This window comes from Microtus oregoni, unplaced genomic scaffold, assembly GCF_018167655.1.
Source record: "Microtus oregoni isolate MIOR12 unplaced genomic scaffold, Mior012 000000F_ref0000247, whole genome shotgun sequence".
NCBI lineage: Eukaryota > Metazoa > Chordata > Mammalia > Rodentia > Cricetidae > Microtus > Microtus oregoni.
Window position 1 is genome coordinate 8,960,102 of NW_024543059.1, and position 24,302 is coordinate 8,984,403.

Sequence of the window (24,302 nt, forward strand, 5' to 3'; positions counted from 1 at the left end):
GCTGTTGGGAGACGGGAAAGATGAGACTACCTACCCATTTCCCCACACATTTAGTGACCGTCTTCCTCATACGGTGCAGAGCTTTCTCTTCCTCATGAAGGCAGCAATAGGAGTTGACTCAGCTGAAATGATTTCCCTAGCCCATCCGACAGATTGCAATCTAGATCTCTGCAAGGCTCTACCCCACACTGCCTCTGCTAGAGGGGGCGGAACTTTAAATTTGTACTTTATTTTTGCACCTGTTAACATGTGTGTTAACATAACACGACACATGTATAGAGGCCAGGGGACAACTTGAGGGAACTGGTTCTCTCCACTATATGGGTCCAGGAGGTTAAACTCAGCTTGCTAGGGTTAGAAGCAACTGTTGTTCTCTGCCACCCCTGCAAAGCCAACTGACCAGCTTGCTGTAAAGTCAGGCTGTGGAGAAGGGGATGGAGCAGCTGTCTGGGAGGGCCTGTGGTAGAGACATGAATCTGAGGGTTGTGACTTGATCTGACCTAGGCTGGCATCAGGTGGTCAAAGTTTTTATCTAGAAAGCAGGCGTGGCGGCAAGGGCCTTTGCCAGTGATGGTATTTAGGCTATAGGAGGTGGAATAAGGCAGGGAAGGATCTGGAGCAGGTCGAGAGCTGGCAACAGATTGGGAGGCAGTGGTGTAAGAGGTGGAAGGGGGCCCATCCCATTGGGAAATGAAACTCCTTAGCAAAAAAGGGCAAACCATAGAGGTAATGACTCGTATAGAATGGTACATCTAATTTTTTTTTAAAATTTTACTTTTTGACAGCTTTGTATAGCATTATTTCACCATGTATTTTGACCACATTCACCTCCATTACACCCTCTTGTCTCCCACTCCCTCCGAACCCCTGAATATTGCATTTACAAATACTTCTAATTTCATCAATTTGTTGATATACTTTTAGTTTTTGAGATGGGATTTCCTACTGTCTAGCTTGGCCTTGAACTCACTTACCTAGCTGAGATGGCTCAGCTCCTGAGTCTACCAGATTACTGGAATCACAGGTAGGTGTGCCACCATGTCCCTGGCTTCCTTTCCTGATCTGTCGTCACAGTTGAAGGTGATGCAACATAAAGAATATTAGACTTGGGAATCTAAGGAATCTTAAACCCCTTTCCCCTCTTCTATAGAGTCCGGTTGCCTTACCTCCCTAGATCACATTTCCCATATCGTTAAAAAGCTACTTATTCTTTAATATTCTAATTGATGCATTCTGGGATATGGGTGTGGCTGTGTCTTTAGCACTGAGATGCTAACACCTGCCTCACTCGGGGGTCATGAGGATGCAGCAGAGATTGCTGAGGGCACAGCTATTGATGTCTTGTTCTTGTGCTCTGTCTTGCATACAACCAGGGTTTTGAGCTGTGTACATGAGCGATAGGCAGGGAAGCCGTGGTTCAAGCTAGGGATTGTAGGGCAGCGGGTCTCCTATTAAAAATGGGCTGAAACTGTCTTTAGGGGAGGTAGTGGAGTCTGAAAATAACAAGGAGTACTTAAAAAGCAGCTAATTTATACAGGGAAGGGGCAGGGCTTCGTCTTGTTGCTAAGGTCCTGATTGTTTCCTGACTGTGTCTGTGTGTCTGAGTCTCTGCTGGGCCATTCTATAGGCTCCTTTCAGGAACTTGGTGATCTTGGCCCACAGATAATTAGATCAGTGTCATCACTTTCCCCGTTCCCCCCTTTTATTCTGCTGGGACAATTTCCATGAAAATAGAAGTGGATAATATCCCTTTCCCATTACTAAGGTTCAAGCTCTTCCTGGGTTACAGCTTGGCGGAGCCATCGCATAAAGTCCCAAGTCAGCTCGTGAGTGAGCTGTCTTTAAGGAGCTTATGAGTCCTGAATGCTCAGCCAAGTAACCTGCTTGCCAAACTGGATTTTCCAAAACTATCTCACGATATAAAATATCTTTGACTGTATTCTGTAGTGTAGTTTATTCTGATGATAGTAACATACAATTGGCCACTCACATTACAAGTTCTGAATCTGTACATTTGTACAGTATGAATAAAAAATGTTTAAAAAGCTGAATGTCATCCTCATCTTTATATCTAGCAGTCTGGTAGAAGAGGCAAGTGGATATCTACTTGTTCAAGGCCAGCCTGGTCTACATAGACAGTTCCAGGCCAGCCTGGTCTACATAGACCTTCCAAGCCAACCTGGTCTACATAGACATTCCAGGCCAGCCAGGGCTACATAGTAAGAACCTGTCTCAATTTCTCTCTCTCTCTCTCAAAAAAAAAAATCTTCTGTAGTTGTACTGAACATAACTAGACTTTTCTTTCCTATATTTTATCTAAATACTATGCCCTTTTTATCTGTAAGACTTGCATATCCATGGGCTTTTGTATAAGGAGGACAATCCTTGAACCGTGCCTCCATGGATACCAAGAGACCAGATTTTCATTTTCAATAAATATTGCTAGAATAGCTAGTCTTGATATGCAAAAATATATCTGTTTATAGAACCTAAACCTTTCACGAAATCTAACTCAAGTTGAATCATAGACATAAATGTGATATTCATAATTATATAATTTCTAAAAACTAACAAGAGAGACAAGCTAGACGATCTTTGGTTTGTCAATGACTTTTTAAATTATGTGTATGGACATATTGCCTGCATGTATGTCTGCACCACTTATGTCTCTGGTGCCCTCAGAGGCCACAAAAGGGCATAAGACTTCTTGAAAGTGGAATTACAGACTGTTGTGAGCCACCATGTGGTGCTGGGACTCAAACCCAGGACCCAAGGAAGAGCAACCAGTGCTCTTAATTGCTGAGCCTCCTCTCTATAGATTCTGATAATGATTAAAGGGCCCGCCTTTAATCCCAGCTCTTGGGAGGCAGAGGCAGGCAGATCTCTCTGTTTGAGGCCAGCCTAATCTACAAAGAGAGTTCCAGGACAGCCGGAGCTACACAGAGAAACATTCTTGAAAATAAAAATGCAAACAAAACTAATATATATATATGTGTGTGTGTGTGTGTGTGTGTGTGTGTATGTGTGTGTATAGTATATTTATTACTAAAATCATGATCTGTGAAAGAAGAAATAGGGAATTTAGGCTTCGTTAAATATTTAGACCTTCTTTTCTTAAAAACACACGGTGAGAGAACTAATAGAGGCTGGGGAATATCTCAGGTCATGAGAACGTGAGAATCTGAGTTTTGTATCAGACCCATATAAAAATGCCGGGTAGTGGTGGGCTGTATATACCCACTGCTGACATGACACAGGCATGCAAAACCTTGGGGTTTGCTGGCCAGACATCCTAGCCTAATTGTTAAGTTATAGATCAAGTGAGACTCTCAAGGAACGGGCTTGGAGGGGTGGCTCTGTAAGCACTTTCATTTCCCCAGCCACCCATGTAACACGAACAGGGTGCCTGTTTGTTGGGGTTTTCTGTCCCGCCCGTTTCCTACAGTTGTTTAGCCCTAAAGAAAATCACACATAGGTCTCCATGAATTGTAAAGCTGATTGGCTCATTTGCTCTAGCCTCTTATTTAGCTCTGGTAGCTTATATTAACCCATTATTTTGATCTATGTTAGCTATGTGGCTCAGTACCTTTTTCAGTGGACTCTTGAATGTTTAAACAAGTGGGTTTTTGACTCTTGTACCTTTTTTGGGGGGGTTCTTTTATTTTTCTATTGGCTTGTCTTGTCCAACTTCAGTATGACAGTTTTGGCTTTATCTTATTATATTTTATTTTGTTAAGTTTTGCTGTTATCTCTTAGAAGCCTTTTCTTTTCACATGAGAGACAGAAAGGGAGTGGATCTGGATGGGAGAGGAGGTGGGAAGGAACTGTAAGTGGCAGAGGGAGGGGAAACTGTATTCAAATTATATTGTATGAGAAAAGAATCTATGTTTAATAAAAGGGGAAAATAACTATAGTTACCATAGCACGTAATAAATCTTGAGAACATTTTATCAGGTGTAAATAACATTTTCTGCCTTTGGACCAACACCTTCCTGCCTTACCTTACACTTTCACAAACCGTGGCAATCACTATTCTATTCTCTGCTCTTAGGAATTCAGTGCAGATTTCACGTAAAGGTGACATCATCAGGCAATAGTGGACCTTTTTTATGCCTATATTTCTTCTCTTAGAACAAGCATCTTCCAGGTGGATTCTCATTGTCTCAAATAATGGAACTTTCCTTATTCATCCATCCATCATTGTCTCTTTGGGTTGGTTCCAGAACAGTGTTACAGTAGACACACATGACTGTGTGTCTTTTGGATATCCACCCCAATGCGAGACTGCAGGTGTCTGTGGTTCTCTGTTTTTCTGGAGAAAACACATTACTGTTTGGGCTGTACTAATTTAAACTCTCACCAAACAATGTCTAGGGGGTTTTCTTTGCATCCTCTCCCACTTGTTCCCTCTTGAGTTGATAACAGTATATGCACCAAAAGCGGGAGGGAGATAAGGAAAGTGGGGCTTCCTGTGCTCTCTCCATGAGACGGTCCTCAAGCCATAGCGTAAAGCATTTTCCTGGTGCTCTCCCTCTATCCATTTCACTTCTTGCTTCCGGTTTGGAAGTAAAGGTAAAGGGAGCAGAAAGGAGGCCAAAGAGGGAAAAGGAAGAATATATGGGACCATGAAGTAATAGCGTTAGCCTGGGAAAATTCAGGAATGACATGATGTCCCTGGGTCCAGGCTGTTCAGCGTGAAAGACATGCAAGTTTAGTGCTGACCTGGTGGTCATTCCGGTCTTTCTGCTTTAACCCACCCGCTACTATGTACTGTTTCTCCTCTTGATGGTGACCCAACTTTAATAGCTTACTCAGTAGGAAGGACTTGGTTTACTCCATCTTTCCTGGAACTGAAACTTCAGGGTGTATTTTGTTTGTAGCTTGTTAGTGTGATATTGAACTTTATGTAGAAGTTCTACATAAGCTGTAGAAAACCTTTCTGTGTATTCTTCCTTTAGCCTTGTTCAATGTCGGGGCATCCATCACTAAAGAAAAGCAATGAGCAGAAAGACTGCTATGTTCCTAAAAAATAGGTCTCACATGTCAGACAACAAAGAATTCGAATTCATTTTTTTTCTCTGATGCATATGTCATTTCCACAAAAATATCTGGAATGTGGTCTCTGATGTCAGGTCACCTCCAATTTGAAAAAGTTACCATCTTCAGGATGGCCCCTCTCCTCTTTAGATAGCTCTAAGAAATTTCTTCATGAGGTTGTTGTAAAGCTTCTCTCCTTCTAAGTTTTTGTTAATGTGTCCCAGTTGAAGTATTTGATTTTTAAATGAATAATTCTTTCTCTAATCTTCTCTCAAGTCTTTTCATTATTTGACGAAAACCATCATGCCATTCCTGAGTTTTCCTAGGTTCCATATTCTTCCTTTTCTCCCTTTGTTTTCCTTTCTGATCCCTTTAATCTTATTTCAAATATCTATTACCTGTCTGTCATCTTTTGCCAGACATTGAAATGCATCTTTTTATTTGCCCTCAGTGAAATTGCAAATCGGCAGGAAAAAGGTACTCATCCATTTAGTGGCAGCATCCTCCCTCCTGTGGTTTAATTTATTTTCGTTGTATTCAACTTTTAAAAATGTTTACTTATTTTTAGTGCATTGGTGTTTTGCTTGCATGTATGCCTTTATGAGGGTGTTGGATCCCCTAGAATTGGAGTTGTATATAGACAGCTATTAGATGCTGAGTGGGTGCTGAGAATTGAACCTAGGTCCTCTGGAAGAACAGCCAGTGCTCTTAACCGCTGAGCCATCTTTCAAGCCCCATGAGGTTTAATTTTAATCCTTATCACCCTCTGAGTCATTTTCTTCCACATCGGCTTCAATATATCATCATTCCTTAACTTGTGGTCTTTAACTAAGTGGACTGGGGCCCCCTTAGTGCAGATCTGGAAATTTCTCTTACATTGCACTGAATAAAGTTAAAGGTCTTCTGATCGGGTTAATGATTATTTAGGAAGGGAGAAGTCACAGGATGGTTGGTGAATACTGCAGAGGTTGATTCAGTCGTACTTATATTTTCCTAAGGAACATTCACTCCACAAGCTAAATGCCACATTGTCATCAGGTGTGTCGAGGCCACACGGGCTGGTATGGTCATCCTTGGCTGGCATTTTCAAGGGAAGGTGGAATAGAACACTGTGTATTGTTCTGACGTAGATGAAGGTCTTGACAACCGTCAAGGCTCACACTGGACAAAGGTCATCCAGAAGTTGAGCCATTTTATTATGACCCCAGGGCTTCCTTGTACAGGAAGCCCAGGGCTTATGCTGGTCAGCAGTGGTAGAAAATGGAGAAAACAATGCCCGTTGGTGAGTCACCATGGTTACCCGCTTCAAATAGGACTGGTGCACATTTGCTTTGCTCAACCTCACAATATTTTCATGGTAAATTTGATTTACCTGCTTGCATGTTAAAATAGTAAATCGGTGGCTGAGAGTAAAAACTAAAAGTTTTTCTAAAGAAAGCCTAAAACTTCGTAGGAAGGAAGTATTGGACTTTTCTGTACAGATTTGTAAATGAAAATTTGTGTTCGTGTCCCAGTGACCTTGAGCAAAGAGATTGAAAGTGGAACTTATTTATTTTCCATGTTGCCCCTCAGACTTCTCTTTAAATTCCCTGGAATGAAGGCTTGTCATTCTTGGCAGTAAGCAAGGCTAAAAGATGAGAGGCAAACGTGGACACTAATGGAGCAGTCAGATCTGTAGCATAATCAGGATGAAAACCTATCTGAAGACTTGAGAACACACAAAGGCTGCAGGTGTGTGTTAAACAGGACTCATGGCACCGAGAAAACCCAACAGTCACCACGGGGCCAGCTACTGCCACAGCAGGGTGAAGCCTGCTTCTCTCACAAGATCGTTATTAGAAACCAGGATTTTTATCATCGGTTGTAGAAATCCTGCTTTTCCATGCCACAGTTACATAGCCTAGAATAAGTCCAACAGTTGAAGAGAACTTTCTTTGTTTCTGAAAATCTCAAATCTAAAAAGCAAGGCAGATTTCAGAGCAAAAGACCAAGATCAAGGGTACCTCAGAGCTGCATAGCCGGAAGAAACAACTGGATTTCCTCGAAGGGAGGTTTCTTACTCCCCTGAACAGTGAACAAACTGAAAAGAATGACTCTTGTTCCTTAGAATGTTCAAGAAAGGAAGAGAAAGACCACTGTTAACTAAGAGGCACACACACACACACACACACACACACACACACACACACACACACGTGTGTATGTATGTATGATAGATATGTAAAAAAAAATCTCCCTGTGGAATTATGCAGCGTTCCGTCACAATTAGATCATTCCCTTGCAACCTCAAAGAGCCTAAGTCTCACTCTGGGATGAACAAAAGCAAGCACCATCTTAAGCTGCATTCGGAGCTTCTATGTCACGCCGCTTGTCACAAGGAAGCTTCCTGGACATTTTAGACTTTTTGAAAAAAATCTGCAATTCAATAAAAATGAAGATTTTCCTTTTAGGTCACCGTTTCTTCTGGCAGACTGAGCCTAAAGTGCACTTTATTTTCCTTTAATTTAGCAGCTCCAGCAGCTTTTCCAGTTAAATCGACTGTTCATTATTGAGCCCCATTTATGAAGGGGCTGTGCGGTGCAGTTTAATGAATCCTTGGCACAAAGCTTCCTTTCAGGGCCGGCAAAGAATAGGCGCTGTTCAGGCCCTGTAGGGCTGTATGTCAAAGCCAGCCCATAATGCCTGTCAGCCAAGGGCAGAAATTCCCACTGATATAAGAATGTGCAAGAAATCAACTCTCACCACCGACGAGCAGATTAAGACACGATCAGGAAATGAGACTGTAGGTTTAGAACAGTGACACCTGCTTGAACAGAGCTATTTTCCCATCCCTTGATCCCGGCGGCGGTTGTCGTGGGGGTGGGGCGGAGCTGCGGCGTAGCCAAGGCTCAGAGCTCTGCTCTCCAAGTCCTCCTGCTGGAAGGAAAGACGTCGCCAGTGGGGGTGGCTTTGGGCTAAGCCCTCTGCTAAGTGCCTCCGCACACGTTTTAAACTTTAATCCTTATAATGAGCCTGTGAGGGCTATTTACATATGATGGAGGAGGAAACTGAGGCTCGCGTGCTTTCCTCTGGGGTTCATGATTACAATGCTAATTAGCAAGGACAGGGTGGAGTAAATGTCTACCCGGCTGTGACAATGGCTGTCTTTGCCAGGGTTCTGAAGTGAGGCTCAATAAGTAGGTTTGATCCTTCGGAAATATCCAAATTTTAGTCATCGGGAATAATGAAAGCTTTTAATTTCTTGGAGCATATGTTGGGCGCTGTGTGCTGGACACGTGCGACGGGTGTTGCAACAGAGGCAGAAGAGAGCTTGCTAGGTGAGGCGAGGCGTGGTGGTGAAGGAAGGACCTGCTTTCAGGGGTAGAGCCCTGAGTACGGAACTGCCTGTACGAAACCTTAGCCGAGTTCTCACCAAGTGTGGGCTGTGATGAAGGTCAAAATGGTCAAAGGATCTCCACATAAATGACTCCTCTGAACCCTCATAAGACACCCATCCCTGGGGATTCTGGGTTCTCCAGATGAGCGCGTGGGTTGGTTTTCTTAAAATGTCACGGAGCAGATGAAGTGTTGAAGTACGGTTTTCAAGAAGGTAAAATAAGTTACATGTAAAAGATACCCTTCCAGTTGCTAAGTAGTAACAGAACCATTAAACTGTTAGGATATGTTCAAAAGGCATTTAATAACCCATATATATGACTGATATGTTAGATAGGCATATATGTATGCCATCTCAGGTAACGGGTTCACCTCAGTCTTGCTATTCTTGACTCTCTGGACCCCATCTATGAAAAGTAGCCAGGATATGTGTGTACTCACACACACACAAACACACACACACACACACACACACACACACACACACTGTATATACATAAAGGCATGATAAAGATACATATGCAATGTTACCATAAGTTTATTGGGTTATGTAAAAATCATCTAGCTATTTTTATGGTTTTCTTTCCATGGGAAAAAACTATTTGCATATGTACTGAATGAAGCTATCAGATATGAAATAATTTGATTATCTTGAGGACTTTCAATAATAGCAATTGTAAGACAAATTAAATCATCTTCCTGAAGACAATCCTTCCGTGGCTTATCATCAGTAGAACCCTGAAAGAGTGTAGGGTACTTCTTTCTGTCTTTCTAGGTTTGGGGCAATTCTCCTGACCACCCCCTGCTTTCTATGGAAATTCGTATGTGCCTAGAATAAAGAAGTGATCTGTTTATATCCCGGTGAGCCAGTGGCAAAGCATAGCAGAAGCTCAGCTCTGTTATCCTACAGACAGGGCTTGTTCCATTTAGTGCTGAGGAACCCAGGAATCACATACCGACCCTGATTCCTTAATTTGGCATTGCCAATGGAGCCCTGAGAGGGAGCTTGCATTTTGCTGAGTATAAAGAATCAACAACATGTATTTTTTCTTTGATATTTCAGTTAATTTCAATTTAATGAAGGATTAAAAATCTATGTGAATTAACTCAGGTTCCTCAGGTAGAAGTTAGCAAAACTTTAGCATTTGCTTCTTGCTGGTAGGACAGACACAGCTTGTTTCCTGTACAGACGGATGGAAGAGAAGCTGGGGGATGAATCCACAGGGGAGGGAGGAAGTCAAGACTGACTGGGAGAATTGGATCTACCGTGGGTCTCAGCTACTCTAGCTCTGGGGCTGAGATCGCTTTTCCGATTTAACCTAAGCTGAGAGAGGAAACATGTGGTTTTTTAACCCTGTCAGGTTCTGGGTGTTGTATGATTTTGAACAAGGTGGTTGGTCTCTATTACTGAGTTCAATGCTTGTTGAGGGAGGAATTCCCTCAGTAGCTAGTAGACTGAGCAGCTGGGCCAGGAACGAATCAGCGCTCAGAGGGAAACAGCACAGTATCCACTATCCCCTGGTTTTGTTACAAAGCTCACTGTGATTTAAAAAAAAAAAAAAGTTTCAGGTCACGGGTCAACCCAGACTAATGAAGGTAAGAAACGGTATGTTCACAAGTGTTCTAGGCTCATTTGGGCTCAGTGCAGAATTGTCAACAACACCTTAGTGATTTCCAAGTCAGGGAGGGTATGCTCTAGTGGCTCCTGAAAAAGTTGTCCAGAGGTGGAAGCGTAAACGTTTCTGGCCAACCTCCTAGAATAGATAAGGAGACGGCAAAGTGGGAGGCAAAGTCAGGGAGAACAAAATGTCTAGCATGATAAGGCAGGACTTCGGACTCAGCAAAAGGCATGATGGCCCTGCATCCAAAATGAGACATGCTTAGGGCTGGAAGGGAAGGACTGCCTATCCATTTAATACTTGGGACTGTAGTCAAGATTACATTCTAGGTGCTCAGAGTGGAGGTTCGAGCCCTGGCTCAGTAGTCTTCTGGTCTAGTGCTCCTTCTATGCAAACAGACCTTACTTCTGTTCTCCAAAGAGGAGCTCGCAGGAGCTGCAGCACTTGGACAACATGGAAGAAGCGGTTGCCTTCAGTGAAAAGGGAAAGGATGCTCAAGGACCTGGGATGCTTTGGAATGGGGGCTGGCGAGAAAACTGCTACACCTGGGAGCTGAGGTGAGGGAGATATCTTTTCCCTATATAACCAGACAGAGCGTAGTATCAGGTTGGAGGTGGGGCAGAAATTCTGTTCCAGGAAGGTGCTGCCAAAGCAAGGCAGTGTGGCAGATGTCATGGGATAGGAAGAGAAATAAGATCGTTGCTAAGCATCTTCAATGGCTCTTTTGAGGATCAAGTCTAAGCATTCAAGGCACCCTTTCGTGTGTGTGTGTGTGTGTGTGTGTTGCTTTAAAAAAAGCTTCATATTTCAGGGAAGTTTTATATTTGTTATATAATTAAGAGGAAGGCATCCCCGACGGAGAGATGCCCTTTACCCCCTTGCCCTTTGCCACTGCCCGTGGCAGGTGGAAGAACCGACCCTGAGGTCATAGGAGCAGGAGAGCTGGTCCTGCCCCTCACCAGCTGCAGCACTCAAGAGAACAGGCCCTGTACCTCGCTTGGGCAGCACAGTAGAGCTGGCCCTGCCAGTGGGGGTGTAGGGGTAAGCACGTGTGAGCCCTGAGTGTGTGGGCATGGGAGAGCTGGCCCAATTACTGTCTGTCATGAGGTGGCACGGGCAAGAGAAATAAGGCACCCCCTCACTCCTTGCCGCCTGCAGCAGACAGGAGAACTGGCCTTGGGGGCAACAAGAGTGGGAGAGCTGACCCTGCCCCTCAGCAGTTGCAGCTCTTGGGAGAGCAGGACCTACACCTCACCTAGGCAGCGCAGTAGAGCTAGTCCTGGTGGTGGTGGTGGTGGTGGTGGTGGTGGTGGTGGTGGTGGTGGTGTGTGCCATCCTTGAAGGTGTGTGAGTAGGAGAACGGGTCCCCCCACACACATTCAGGGGGTATTTCTGAACTCTGTTTTGTTACATGGATCCCTTTGTCTATCCAGTCACCAACGTCATGTTTTTTTGGCTACCGTATCTGAAGTAAGTTGCTGAAATCAGAGAGTGGCATTCCAGTTTGGTTCTCCACCTTCAGGATTCTGTTATTACCCTGTGATTTTTGTACTTTTATGTTACTGTTTATGGTGATGTTGTGAGGGAAACACCCTTGATCAAAACTCTCACTGCCTTTTAACGTGGCAACTTAATAAAACATTTAACAGCACCTCTCCTCCTCCTCCTCCTCCTCTCCTTCTTCCTCTCCTGATCCTTCTTTGTGGAATTTCCCAGCATAGTGAACTATTATCTCTCTTTCTCTCAAGCAGCCCAGAGGCAGTTTTCTTGTGGGTCCATTGAACAGTGTCCTGAGTACTGGAAACCTATGTTCGTCATTTGTCTTTGTCCAGTGCATGGTATATTTAGGCTGTAATAAGTCTGCAGTGAATGCCAGCTGGACAAACGACACTATATGAAGATAACTGAAATATGTCTAGCTCCTTAGGACTAGTACCGAGTGACAGGTGAATACTCGGTGCTTAGGGTGGGGCCTGATACCTTACACATCCCCAGGATAAATAAGGGTTAGAAAGAGTCAAGTAGAATGGAAAATCATACTTGAAGGTAGCAAAGATCTGGAAATCGAGGATTTGAGGTTGAGCTGCTGATACCAGCTGGCTGACCCTTGGCAAGCAGCCAACCTCTGCGAGGCTAGGTTTCTCCAGTGAGTAGAGAAATAACCTACCAGGAAGTACCGTTAGAAGGGTACATGGATATGTGTAAGGGTTCAGAACTGCTTCAGATGTAAGGTGAACACTGGATCCATGCTTGTTGAGTGAATGAACACGGGAGGGACTAAAGAAAGGCTACAGACGAGATAAAGGTGAAATAGCAAAGAAGTACGCGGGAGGGAGACCCAACCGCTTGAGAGTAGGAGGAGAAGGTGGGAGGCTTTTGAAAGAGTTTAGAATTTAATGTGGGCTTTAAACAAAAGAGTCTTGGAAAATGCAATGGAATTGTGATTCTGGGGTTCAGTTTTATAGAAATATGACTCAGTGCACATTTGCTGCATTTGCTGTTTTAAATGTTGAGCTTACTTGGTGAAAGACAAATTAATAACCATGAAGACAGACTAAGGACAGCACAGCAAAAGTAGCCTTTGACAGGAGAGTCAACATTCGCATTCTCCTCTCGTAAGTGATTTGAAGGGTGAGCGGCGTGGGCTTTAAACCTAAGTGTGGTGTCCTAAAACTTGAAAGTGCTGCCTTTTAACTCGTTTCCTCCCTTGATGTAGCCAGGAAGTTCTCTCCTGAAAGAATAGGCAAGCTTAATGCAATTATGCATTGCCTGCCCTCCCTGGTGGAGCTATGTGCTAGGCAACTCCAGCTGGCCTCCCACAAGAGAGAGTAAACCTCAAATGTCCCTCAAGCCATTGTTTTAGCACTCTGCAGAGATGTGTTCCAGTGGCTGATCGGAGCTGCTTAAGCTGTTTAATTGAATGAATTCAACCTCATATAATAGGATCTAGGTCTTTAAGCATTTCCGTCTGGTGCTCCGGATATTGAGCTGCTGGGCTGCTCCAGGAGCCAGGCCTTATCGCAGAGCTGGGCGTTTCTAGCTCACAGTCTTAGGTTTTGTTGCAAACCTCTGTGAGCTCACAGCAGCCTTCAGCTTTGTTCTGACAGATGCCACTCCACATCAATGCAGCTGGAGCCTAGTGTCCCTAAGAGTTTAGTTAAAGTCTGAGCAAAAGAGGATGCCCTGTGGGAGGAGTTGTATAATTTCCTTCATTTCCAGGAAGAAGAAGAAGAATTATTCAGAGATAAAGGTTTCAACTCCATCTTGGCCTCACCTGCTTGAGTCTGGAATAGAAAAGCCACTCACTCTATGGAGCCAAACCTGATGAATCAGAACAGAAGAGGAAGGAAGAAGGAAGAAGGAAGGGCAGGTTGATTTTTCAGTCCTTCTTTTCTTGTCGATACAATTTACACCGAAGAGAAGCTGAATTTTCTTTCTTGGCGATGTATGATTTAAAAGGCCAGCATGATGGATCTTAAGAGTACAGATTTGACTTTTGGCTATGGCTTGAGAGCCCTCTATGGCTTCACGTACTGAAGTGCGATGCACCTCTGTTGTGAGGCTGGAAATGATCTGACTGGGTGTGGAGAGGCAGGGATAGGGCCGTGGGGGAGTGATTAGGATTAGATAAGGTCATTAGGGTGGGGCCCTGTGATTGGATGCTGGTGGCTGTATAAGAGGAGAGCAAAGACCAGAAACCACACACACACACACACACACACACACACACACACACACACACACAGAGGGGATGGTATTATGTTTACATATATATGTTCCTCATCTCTAGCCCTGACCCACTTTGGGACTTTGGCAGTGAAAAGGCCACCAGGGCTAGGTAGATGGCTCATCTGTTAAGAGCATTTATGTTCAATCCTTTTAATAAAGTAGCCTAGTAACAAAAATGGACTAAGACACACCTACACACCCAATGAGAATACAAACCACTTCTTCTGACACTTCTTCCACGATCCATTCCTATCAGTCAATCCTGTAGGCAGCTGCTCTTCTGGTTCCATGCATCATACTTATCCCATGTAATATTTTGAGATAAGTTTATTGCACCACGAGTAATAAAAACCTGGAGGCAGATATTGGGGTTCAATCTAGAGAGCAGAAAAACAAAACAGTCAACCACCAGAAAGCTCTTACCTCTTCGAAATCTTCAGACTGAAAAGAGAGTTCCTGTCTCATCTCGCTTTATCTCTGGGTTTTTATTGTCCATGCTACCATTTATGTAATTGCATCTTGCTTTGCACTTTTTAATAATAAATCATATTCTATTCCACTACACAAAGTAATAGCTAAAATAACTCAGCAACTATTCCCTGTTCATGAAATTCCCCATTGTCTCCCTACTATTTATATAGTAAGACCAAATTCTACAATCCAGCTATGACCTCTCTCTTGTCACTTCTACTCATGCACACCATTTTCCACACAACTATCTATCTAATTGTCCTTTCAATACGCTTGTCTCTCTCCTCTGTGTAGTGTATTCTGAGGGGCTTTGTCTTCACGGGAAATGCTCTTTATCCGCCCCTGCCCCACACAGGCCCTTCTCAGCCTTCAGATCTGTATGAAGGTTCTCCCCTGTCTTAGTTAGGTTTTTATTGCTCTGAAGAGACACCATGACTATGGCAACTCTTATAAATAAAAACATTTACTTGAGGGGGCTCACTTACAATTTCAGAAGTTCAGCCCATTATCATTCTGACAGAAAGGAAGCATGGTGGTGTGTAGGCATTCTGGTGTGCAGCTGAGAGTTCAAACCTTGACTCAGAGGCAACAGGAAGTTGACTGGCACACGGGAGTGAAGCTTGAGGAACATCCCAACAGTGACTCACTTCCTCCAACAAGGCCATACCTCTAATTAGTGCCACTCTCTTTGAGGGCCATTTTCTTTCAAACCACCACAGGGCAGTGGTCACCTAGTTACTTCCCTTGTCTCTCCTGACATTCCTCTCTGTACAGATTGCACCTTTTGATCTGAGAATGGAAAGGTGTGGCCAGACTAGTGTCAGGACACTGCTGAACTCTTTGGGTGAAGGATTAAAAAAAATAGGTATTTCTTTTGCTTTTTGAAATTATAATATCATCCCATTATTTCCTCCTTTCCTTTTTTCTTCCAAATGTACTCATATACCCCCTCATTCCTTTCTTTCAAATTCAAAGTCTTTTAATTAATTGTTAAATACGTACACACATATATGTGTATGTACACATATATTCACACATACATAAATACAACCTGCTCAGTTTGGGTAATGCAACTTGTATGATGTTTTCAGGGCTGACCATTAGGTATTGAATGACCAATTGGTGCACTCTGGAGGATTTTAAGCTAGAAAATTGAGAATTTAATCATATTAACATTTGAGTTGATAAGTATTTGTCAAACAGCTTGAGCCCCACATGAGTTAAAATTTTGTGACAATTTAGAAGTGTGAGCCGTGAAGGTTTATTTTCTCAATTGCTGACTCTCTTCTTAGAGATCTGGTCTCTATCTCTGATCAGGTAAGGAATTTTTCCGCTAAGTTTTCCAAAACATTTATCCACACAGAGATGTATACAAATAAACACACAAAAATAAACTTACATATACATAAACACACACTCATGCACACATGCACATACATTCACACACGTAATATCATATATCCTAAGGTTCAATCTTTTAACAATATTTCTATAGTTGAATTATTTTATTTTAAAGTTTTATTTGAGAAATTGTAAGTGTGTATTATACGGTACTGATGCTGTTTTGTTATAGGTAGGCACTGAGAAATGATTAAATAAGCATAGCACCTCATGCTTATTTTTTATGATGAGAATATCTGAAATTTACTCATTCTTAAATATCATGCTTTATAGTACTGACTATATTAATTGGGGTATAAAATAGATACCAAGAATTTACTCCTCTTTTCTGACACTGTATGTGTTTTAGCCTGTAGTTTTTAAGGACAGGGTCATAATCTGCAGACTCGGCTGGCCGGAAATTCATCTGTAGCCTAGGATGGCTTCAAACTTGAGTTATTCTTTGTTTCAGCCTCCCAAGTACTGGGATTATAGGCATGTGCCACCATGCCCAACAGCTTGGTACATTTCAGGGGACATCCCAGCCCCCCAATATATACCTATTGGACTCTGGTAACTACCATTCTACTGCATGCATATGAATTTGATTTTTATTTTTGGCTTGGAAGATTACACACAAATGAGACCAAGCTAGCCATGGTGGCGTGTGCTTCTAAACGCAAGTCTATAACAAACCAAACTGCACGTTTGTAATATATATCAGTGGTAAGTGCCTGCCTGACTTACGTAAAGCTCCGGGTTTTAACTGTCAGCTCTGTAAAACCAAACCAAATCAAACGAAGCGAGAAGCGATATTATCCAGTATGTCCTACGCCCAGCTTGTTTCACTAAGCACAGTGTTCTTCAGGTACATTAATGGCTTTGTAAATGACAGAATGTGATGTTCTGAGACAAAATAGCAAGCAAATTTCTGTATATGCACTCAGGGACAAGTACAGAGTGGGAGGCAGTTGGCAAGGCGACAGCTCAGTTTCTTTAACAAAACAAACACAATGCGGAAAACGGCTGCTAATGATAAAAAGGACTCAAGAGATCCACAAATTCTTTGTCATTTCCTTACCAGAAGGGTAGAAGCTAATGTCCCACCCCTTAAATTAGTAGTAGCCTTAATCACTTGCTTAACCAACAACAAACAGTGAGAGACTTCCTGAGGGTTCCAAGACTAGAAACCCAGCACATGCCTCACGGGCCTCTTTGAGCATCTTCTCTAGGACCTCCTACCTTTCTTCCTAAGAAGTCAGAGTCCTCTTAGATCAGAATGCTGGAGATACCAGCCTATGAAAGGTGTCAGTTTGGATCCTCAAGGTCAGCCCAGCGTCTCATAGACCAGATGTGTCATGTAGTCAAATTACTGGTCTGCAACATTTCAAACTTTGATAATGTGTCCATTGTTTTGTGCTGCTAAATTTTGGAGTGACCTATTACATAACATGAAAGATGGGAAAAGTAAGATATTTTAACTTGTGTTTTACATTTATTGGTTCATGTGTGTGCATGTGCGTGCATGTGTGTGTGTGTGCACCATGGAACCTGTGTAGGGGGTCACAAGACAACTTGTAAGAGGTGGTGCTCTCCTCCTACAATGTGGGTCTTAGAGGTGGGACTTAGGTTCAGGCTTGGTGGCAAGAGCCTCTATCTAGTGAGCCATTTCCCTTGCCCAACATTTCACATTTTAACCCAAAAGTTGAGATGTAGTGTTGGTAGACGGTTCTCGGGGTGGGATGTGGGGTAGGGTTGGGTGAGAAACAAGGCAAAAGATACATTGAGTGTGTGTGTGTGTGTGTGTGTGTGTGTGTATCTGTAAGGTAACATTGTATTAGGATGAAAATGATACCTTATAAATTGTGTGAAGAATTAAGTTGCTTTTCTTGAGATTTTCCAATGAACTAGTGACAGGAAATTGGTTTGGGAAGAAAAAAAAGATGCATAATTATTTCTTTCATGATGAATGTGCACTCCTGGCACCTCTGAGGACTAAGATTGTCCTGCAGGGAATATGATTAAAGTTAAAAAGAGGGAAAACAAAATAAGTAAGTCAGCTCTTGATCATGCTGCTATATTTACCCACAGAAAGGAGGTAGCTCTCAGGTGGCCTTTTGTTCGAGTAATGTTCTGAAATCCTTGTGTAAAAGAACAATATGAAATCTCAATTCTCCCAAATGGTTTGGGGCGAGTTCAGCTCTTGAGCCCCTGGGGGCTCAGTTCCCAAGGAGACTAATCCCACTGGCTCAGCATTAGGCATCACCAGGAGGAAAGAGCTCTCCACTGGATCTGCAGATCCCCTGGTGCAGGCGGAGTTGCTTGCCTCCCTCTGCTCTATAGGAAGGGAAATGTATTGATGTCAAAGCCATCAAGGGAATACTTTTACTCAGGGGGGAGAAGGAGGGGCTGGAGGGCCTGGCGGGAGTGAGCCACTGGCTCAACTAAAACCAATTTCATCCCAGAAAGAACTCTTCCGAAAAAGAAAACAGCCAGACTAGGTCTGGGTTATATGGTTGGATAAGTTTGAGCTCTAGGAGCTCCCTCTGGTTTTAGAAATAGAATAATTTAAGCAAAAGTTATTCTCTGTTGACCCATTCCCACAAACATTATTGCTTTCACTTACTGTGCCTCTTGGTTGTTCTTTCAGAGAGAGACTGCATATTTGCTTGAATACTCAGGCATATCCTTTACGTCTTTGCTCCGACACTGCCCTGTTTTTGTAAATAGCTTCTCTTCTTTGGGAAGTCTTGAGGGTCGTTTTAACCCATCAACTCTGCAGCCTTTAATTTACTTAGGTCATATACTACAATGACCCGTGTGCATGTCTGTCTTTCCATATGCATATCTGTCTTTCTACTAGAACATATACTACAATGACTTGTGTGCATGTCTGTCTTTCTGTGTGCATGTCTGTCTTTCCATATGCATATCTGTCTTTCCACTAGAACATATACCACAATGACTTGTGTGCATGTCTGTGTTTCCATTAGAAAGAGCTGGAATCATGGCTTCTTACCCCTGCATCCCTAGTATTTACTCCAGTATATATACTGCCCAGGGTGAGCGTCAATATTTTTCTGCTGAATGAGTAAGTGACTGGATGAGCATAGACGGCAGTGTTGTGAATCATGAAAAGTTATACATATTTTACTTTCTATACACATAGTTGTCAAAAACGTTCACTTCTATTATCTTGTTGGTTTCTCACCAAACAGTTCTCCCGTTATTTCTATTTATAGGTTAGAGTCCACAGGAGAAGGTTTGCACTGTCAGACATTAAAGGCAACATTTTGCTCCAGGGATAGCCTTTGGGTATAACTTCAGCTTCGTTCACTGTCCTCTTAAAGCTTGTATAGCCCACAGGCACAGCTGCTCCCTTGCACTAGGAAATAGGCACTTGGTTGGGGACAATGGAAAAATGATATTGATTTTATGATCCATATGTTGGAACAGAATGGGTTGGACATAAGAAATCAAGAACATGGAGTTCACTGGGTTGCCATTTTATGCCAGAAGGAGGAAGCGAAATAGCCTTCACCAGGAGAAGTAACATTTGCCTACCTGGTCACATGACCTCTCAAAGCCCGTAGGAATAGTTATGACTATTCTTGTTTCTCAGATGAGGAATGGAAATGATATGGAAAAGTTAGCTTTGATGTGTAGAATTCCAACTTTCTAGGAATGAAGGATTTTTACAGATGAATCTTCATGGTCCATTTATTTTAAATATGATGATGTTATTAGAATTTTGGTTTCTTTGAGACTTTCTAGTATAGACTCTTGTGCAGTGGGCCTCTGGGCATTTCTAAGTAAACTCTTGGCACCTCTACTGGACTCTGTGTGTCTAGCCTTGGACATTGCTGACTGAACCTGAAGGAAATGGCAATTGTGCCAACTTGGATTAAAATACAAAGTTTGATTCAGCTTTATGGGTTTGTTTAAGTGCCTCTTCCCATTGCTTAGATAAAGCCCGTCTTCTTTGGTAAGGGTGTTTGTATGCTCCGACATATTTCTGTTACTGCTGCAGAAAACTGGGGCTTCACAGGAAGTCTTTGGTGCTCCTTTTCAGTGGCTGTTATGTGCACAGGGCTTTCCTGCTTTGCCATCAGTTAATTCTCATGAATACCTGTGACAGAGAAGACATGTCAAGGAGGGCAGCCATATCCACAGGCCGCTTCTTTTATGATAAATACTATATGTGCCCAGTGAGGTGAGCAGCCACACCGGTGTTTAAACTAACCAAACTAACCAAAGCAAAGCATGATGGGCTGGTTTGTCCAAAGCCATGGGCTCAGAAGAGCCAGGCTTTCAATCCTACTCATAAGGCAATTGAATGATAAGGTTTAAACCAGAGCCCAAGTCTTTTTACCAAAAACTTTTCATGCTGGACCGTGTTGTTCATATTCTCTGTCTCAGGAATGAATCTCCGGTTAAAACTATCAAGGGGATCGTTTAAAGACAGTGGACATGTGTGAAGGAAATCTACATGGCCTCTGGGAGCTGTCCACATGCCCGAGGGAGGCATGGAGTGGGAGCTTGCTCTCTCTCGGTCTTTAGGCAGACTGACTTCTTCCTCATTTGCCAATCAGTAGTACCAAGAGCTTGAGGGTCTCGGGAAACTAATCAGAATCTTGAACTCAGAGTTTGAAGAAAGAGAATTTTCCTCCTGCTTTCTGCGAATGGCATCATTTTGGAAATGGAGTTGTCTGACTGGGCTAGATGTGTCTGTGGCCAGTTCTCCGAACTTCTCAGAGCTCCGATTTCTTTTGTTGAATGATGATAAAAACACGCAGTTCACGAGGCTGTTGGACAGGATTAAAAGTGATAATAAAGTACGGACAATGACTGGCTGAGGGCAAACATCCAGAAGCTGCAAACTAGTGGACCTCAACTCACTGCTTCCTGAATTGAGATTGAAACGCAGGTTTGTGGATTCAACGTCAACTTTACCTTAGGCACCCAGTTCAGAGCCAGGGTGTGTTTTTACAGGGGCTGAGCTGGGTTTGAACACAGGCTTTCTCCTCACCCCTGGCGGTTGAGGCCAGTCAAAACTAATGCCCCGGGGCACAGAGCAAAAAAAGGGTTAAGGCTTGGGAAAGCTCAGAAAACAAGAAAAGCCCGAGTTCACTTTCACTTTTGCCCCACCCCCTAAGCCTGGCTAAGCAAGTCCCTCCCCTCCGCTACCGGGGCGGTCGCCCGACTATCCCACCCTCCGCCTCTGGCTTACAAGATCTAATGAGCTCCCCCGGGAGGTTGAGCCGCGAGCCCGGGTCCGAGTGAGCAGACAGCGCCGCGCCTGGGCGGGAGCCGACCGGGAGCGAACGGGCCGCGCTGCGGACGGAACCGCGGCGATGGCGGTGCAGGCTGCGTTGCTCAGCTCGCACCCCTTCATACCCTTCGGTTTCGGAGGTTCCGCGGAAGGGCTGGTGAGCGCCTTCGGAAGTTTGGACAAGGGCTGCTGTTTCGAGGACGATGAGAGCGGGGCGCCCGCGGGAGCATTGCTGTCCGCCTCAGAGGGCGGGGACGTTCGCGAGGCCACCCGCGACCTGCTCAGCTTCATAGACTCGGCGTCCAGCAACATCAAGCTGGCGCTGGACAAGCCAGGCAAGTCCAAGAGGAAAGTGAACCACCGCAAGTACCTGCAGAAGCAGATCAAGCGCTGCAGCGGCCTCATGGGCACCGCGCCTCCGGGACCACCATCCCCGAGCGCACCAGACGCACCAGCTAAGCGGCCGCCGGGCGCCCCGGGAGCCCCAACCGTCGCCGCCCCGGCGCACTGCAAGTCCACCCCGAGGAGGGAGGCGACACAGGCCGCGGCTGCCGCCAGCCTACAGAGCCGAAGCCTGGCTGCCCTTTTCGATTCTCTGCACCAAGTCCCTGGGGGCGCAGAGCCGGCAAGCGGTGGGGTGACCGTGCCGGTCCCGGGCCTCGGGGCAGCGAATGCTGCGGGCGACGGGGCCGCCACCGCGGGGAACTCAGCCGCCCCGGGCACCAGGAAGGTTCCTCTGCGCGCCCGCAACCTGCCCCCGTCCTTCTTCACTGAGCCATCCCGGGTGAGTGGCAGCGGTGGAGGCACTGGTGGCAGCGGCTGCGGCTGCGGTCCCTCGGGCCAAGGAGTGAGCCTCGGTGACCTAGAAAAAGGGGCGGAGGCCGTCGAGTTCTTCGAGTTGCTGGCCCCGGACTTCTGCGCTGGTAACGACTCCGGGGTCTTGCTGGCCGCGGAGCCTCTGGACGCGTTCCCAGCTGGAGCCACAGTCCTACGGGGACCCTTGGAGCTGGAGTCGGGCCCCTTTGAGCCACCAGCGATGGTAGGGAACCTACTCTATCCTGAGCCATGGAGCGCCCCGAGCTGTCCTCAGACCAAGAAGCCTCCTCTGGCTGGCGTTCGCGGTGGCCTGACCTTGAATGAGCCTGTGCGCCTCCTGTACCCCACCGCCTTGGACTCTCCAGGTGGGGAGGACACAACAGCTTTGGCCTCTTTCCCCCCCTTCTTCCCAGATTGCGCGCTGCCGCCGCCCCATCAGGTGTCCTATGATTACAGTGCAGGCTACAGCCGCGCGGTTTACCCCAACCTCTGGAGACCCGACGGGGTCTGGGAAGGGGCGTCTGGGGAAGATGGGGCGCATCCAGACTGACTGTGAGATATCCTTCGTTTCCCTTATAACTGCTGTGTGGGTATCTCCTTGAGTGGAGAGAAGATGTGAAAATATTAAGTGAAGACAAATGGGATTTAAAACAACAGCAACTACAACAAAACAAACCCCGCTTCATCTAATAAAAGAAACTTCAAGGCAAGAGATGAAGGGGAGTGGAGAGTTGTTTTCACTAGAATCTCAGATTTTATTTTCTTTAATTCTAAGTGGCCATTAGATTCTTACTTGGGGAAGAAGAGCCCTAAAATCCCGAGAGAGGGTTTGGGGGCTAATCGGGTGGGATGACGGAAGGGTCAAGAACAAGACAGGGCTTTTGTGGCCACCTGCCTCATCTCAGTTCAGCCAAGGTCAGTGTGTTGAATGTCTGTACCTTACCCCTTTGAAGCAGCGCCCTGGTGTCCCCCCCCCCCCCACCTTGAGTACATTATGAATTAAAGCCCATATTGAAAGAATCAGAGCAGAGATATGTGGTCATTGAGTCGAGTGCTTTCTTAGCCTTAGTGTTTCCACAGATCTCTCAGCCTTGCTAGGTGGAGGCTGCGAAGGGTGGTTTGGTGTTGGTAAGGCCCTATCCCAGTGCTGACCTCCCTTCCTTCCCCTTTTTCTTTTTCTGCTGTTTTTGGGGAGCAGGGTGGTGAGTGGAGGCTGACAGTGCCATTACAACTATTTCTTCTACGGTGCTGGTTATTGAGCCAAAGGCTTCAAACATGCTAGGCAGAGTCTCCCACTGAGCTTTATGCCCAAACTCTGAGTGTGATTTTCTTCTTTCATTCTTGACACACCCCCTCTCCTCCTGCACACTTTTCTCTTCTTAGTGAACCACTTACCTCGCTCTAGCCCCTCATTGCTCTCTCTTTCTGTTCACCTCCTTTGGTTCTCCTAAATCTCTGAGTTAGGAGAAAAAAACCGGGCAAGCCTAGAGGCCCATTTCTCTTTCCTGTTTTCCCTTTAGCAACCATTTTGGGATCGGGGAAGGGAGACAGTATCTAACCTCTTTGTTTCTAAGTTTCTTTATTACAAGAGGGAATGACAACCTTTCTCCACTTCTGACTTTGAAGCTGTTTGGGTGGCTCAGAAGTGAAATCACAAAATGTCTTGAGACTGTTGCATCGCTTGGGCCAGCGGGTATATATGTATTTTTATAGGCATGTAAGCGGCTTCTGCACCGGAAACCGCTGGACATGCTATTCTCACATTTTGTTTGGTTGTTATCTTTTGGACCTTAAGATAGCTGTATGACTTTACTACCTCCTTTCCAGCCCCATCCGTCTATCCCACATCCTTGCTCCCCAGCCTACCTGATCTTACTCCTTCCTATACCTTACCATGATAGGGAATGGCAGAGAGCACAAAGTTTCCAAGGGGGATTTTGCATTCTCTTTATAACCAGTCTGACAATCGAATCTGATGGGAAGGTGCGGGGTGTGTGTGGATGGAGACTTCAAGCCGGGAAAGTCAGAGAAATAGTTTACCCAGTCATGGATGTGCATGTCACAGCACCGTGGGGATGACCGAGGGCCAGAGGAAGAAAGCCCCTGTGGGAGGTGAGCTGCTGGAGGTGAGAGAGGAGGCTGCTGAGTTCAGACCCACAGGTAAGGATATAAGAAAAGACCGAAACTGAGGGATGGAGTGGGGGATGTCTACAGACTGCTGCTTCTGCACAAGATAACAGGACAGGTTGTCAGAACAGTTACATGTGAGAAAGAAAAACCAGTGTTGTTGTCAGGGATTAAAAAGCCAGGGTGTCAATGTCTGCAAAAAAAATCAAAAACACTGCTGTAGATTTTGGAAAGGGATTGTCCAAAAAAAAAAAAAAAGTATATAAGCAATGATGGGTAGAGTTCCAAGTGCTATTCCCAAACCACTCTTCTCTGAGCAAAATTTTTCTTAAGAAAACTTCACAGGAGACAGAACAGTAACCATGAAAAGAACCTTCCAATCCAGAAACTTGGCTGCTGCGTTCCTTCACAGCGGAGAAACGTGATCCACGCCAAGGTGTTAACGGCACCGCCGCTCAAACAACCATTTACCTTCT

General features: G+C 44.8%; 1 protein-coding gene across 1 annotated transcript; it reads left to right on the forward strand.

Annotated features, from left to right (window-relative positions):
- Nucleotides 1–20,825: 20,825 nt before the first annotated feature.
- Fam181b (family with sequence similarity 181 member B) lies at nucleotides 20,826–22,711 on the forward strand. The gene has a single exon (XM_041652338.1). It carries the CDS (start codon nucleotides 20,966–20,968, stop codon nucleotides 22,247–22,249), a length of 1,284 nt encoding a protein of 427 aa, XP_041508272.1. The 5' UTR covers nucleotides 20,826–20,965; the 3' UTR covers nucleotides 22,250–22,711.
- The last annotated feature ends 1,591 nt before the right edge of the window (nucleotides 22,712–24,302 follow it).

Bases quoted from the DNA above. Each gene is read 5' to 3' on its own strand.
- Fam181b (XM_041652338.1), top strand. From the start codon at position 20,966: ATGGCGGTGCAGGCTGCGTTGCTCAGCTCGCACCCCTTCATACCCTTC.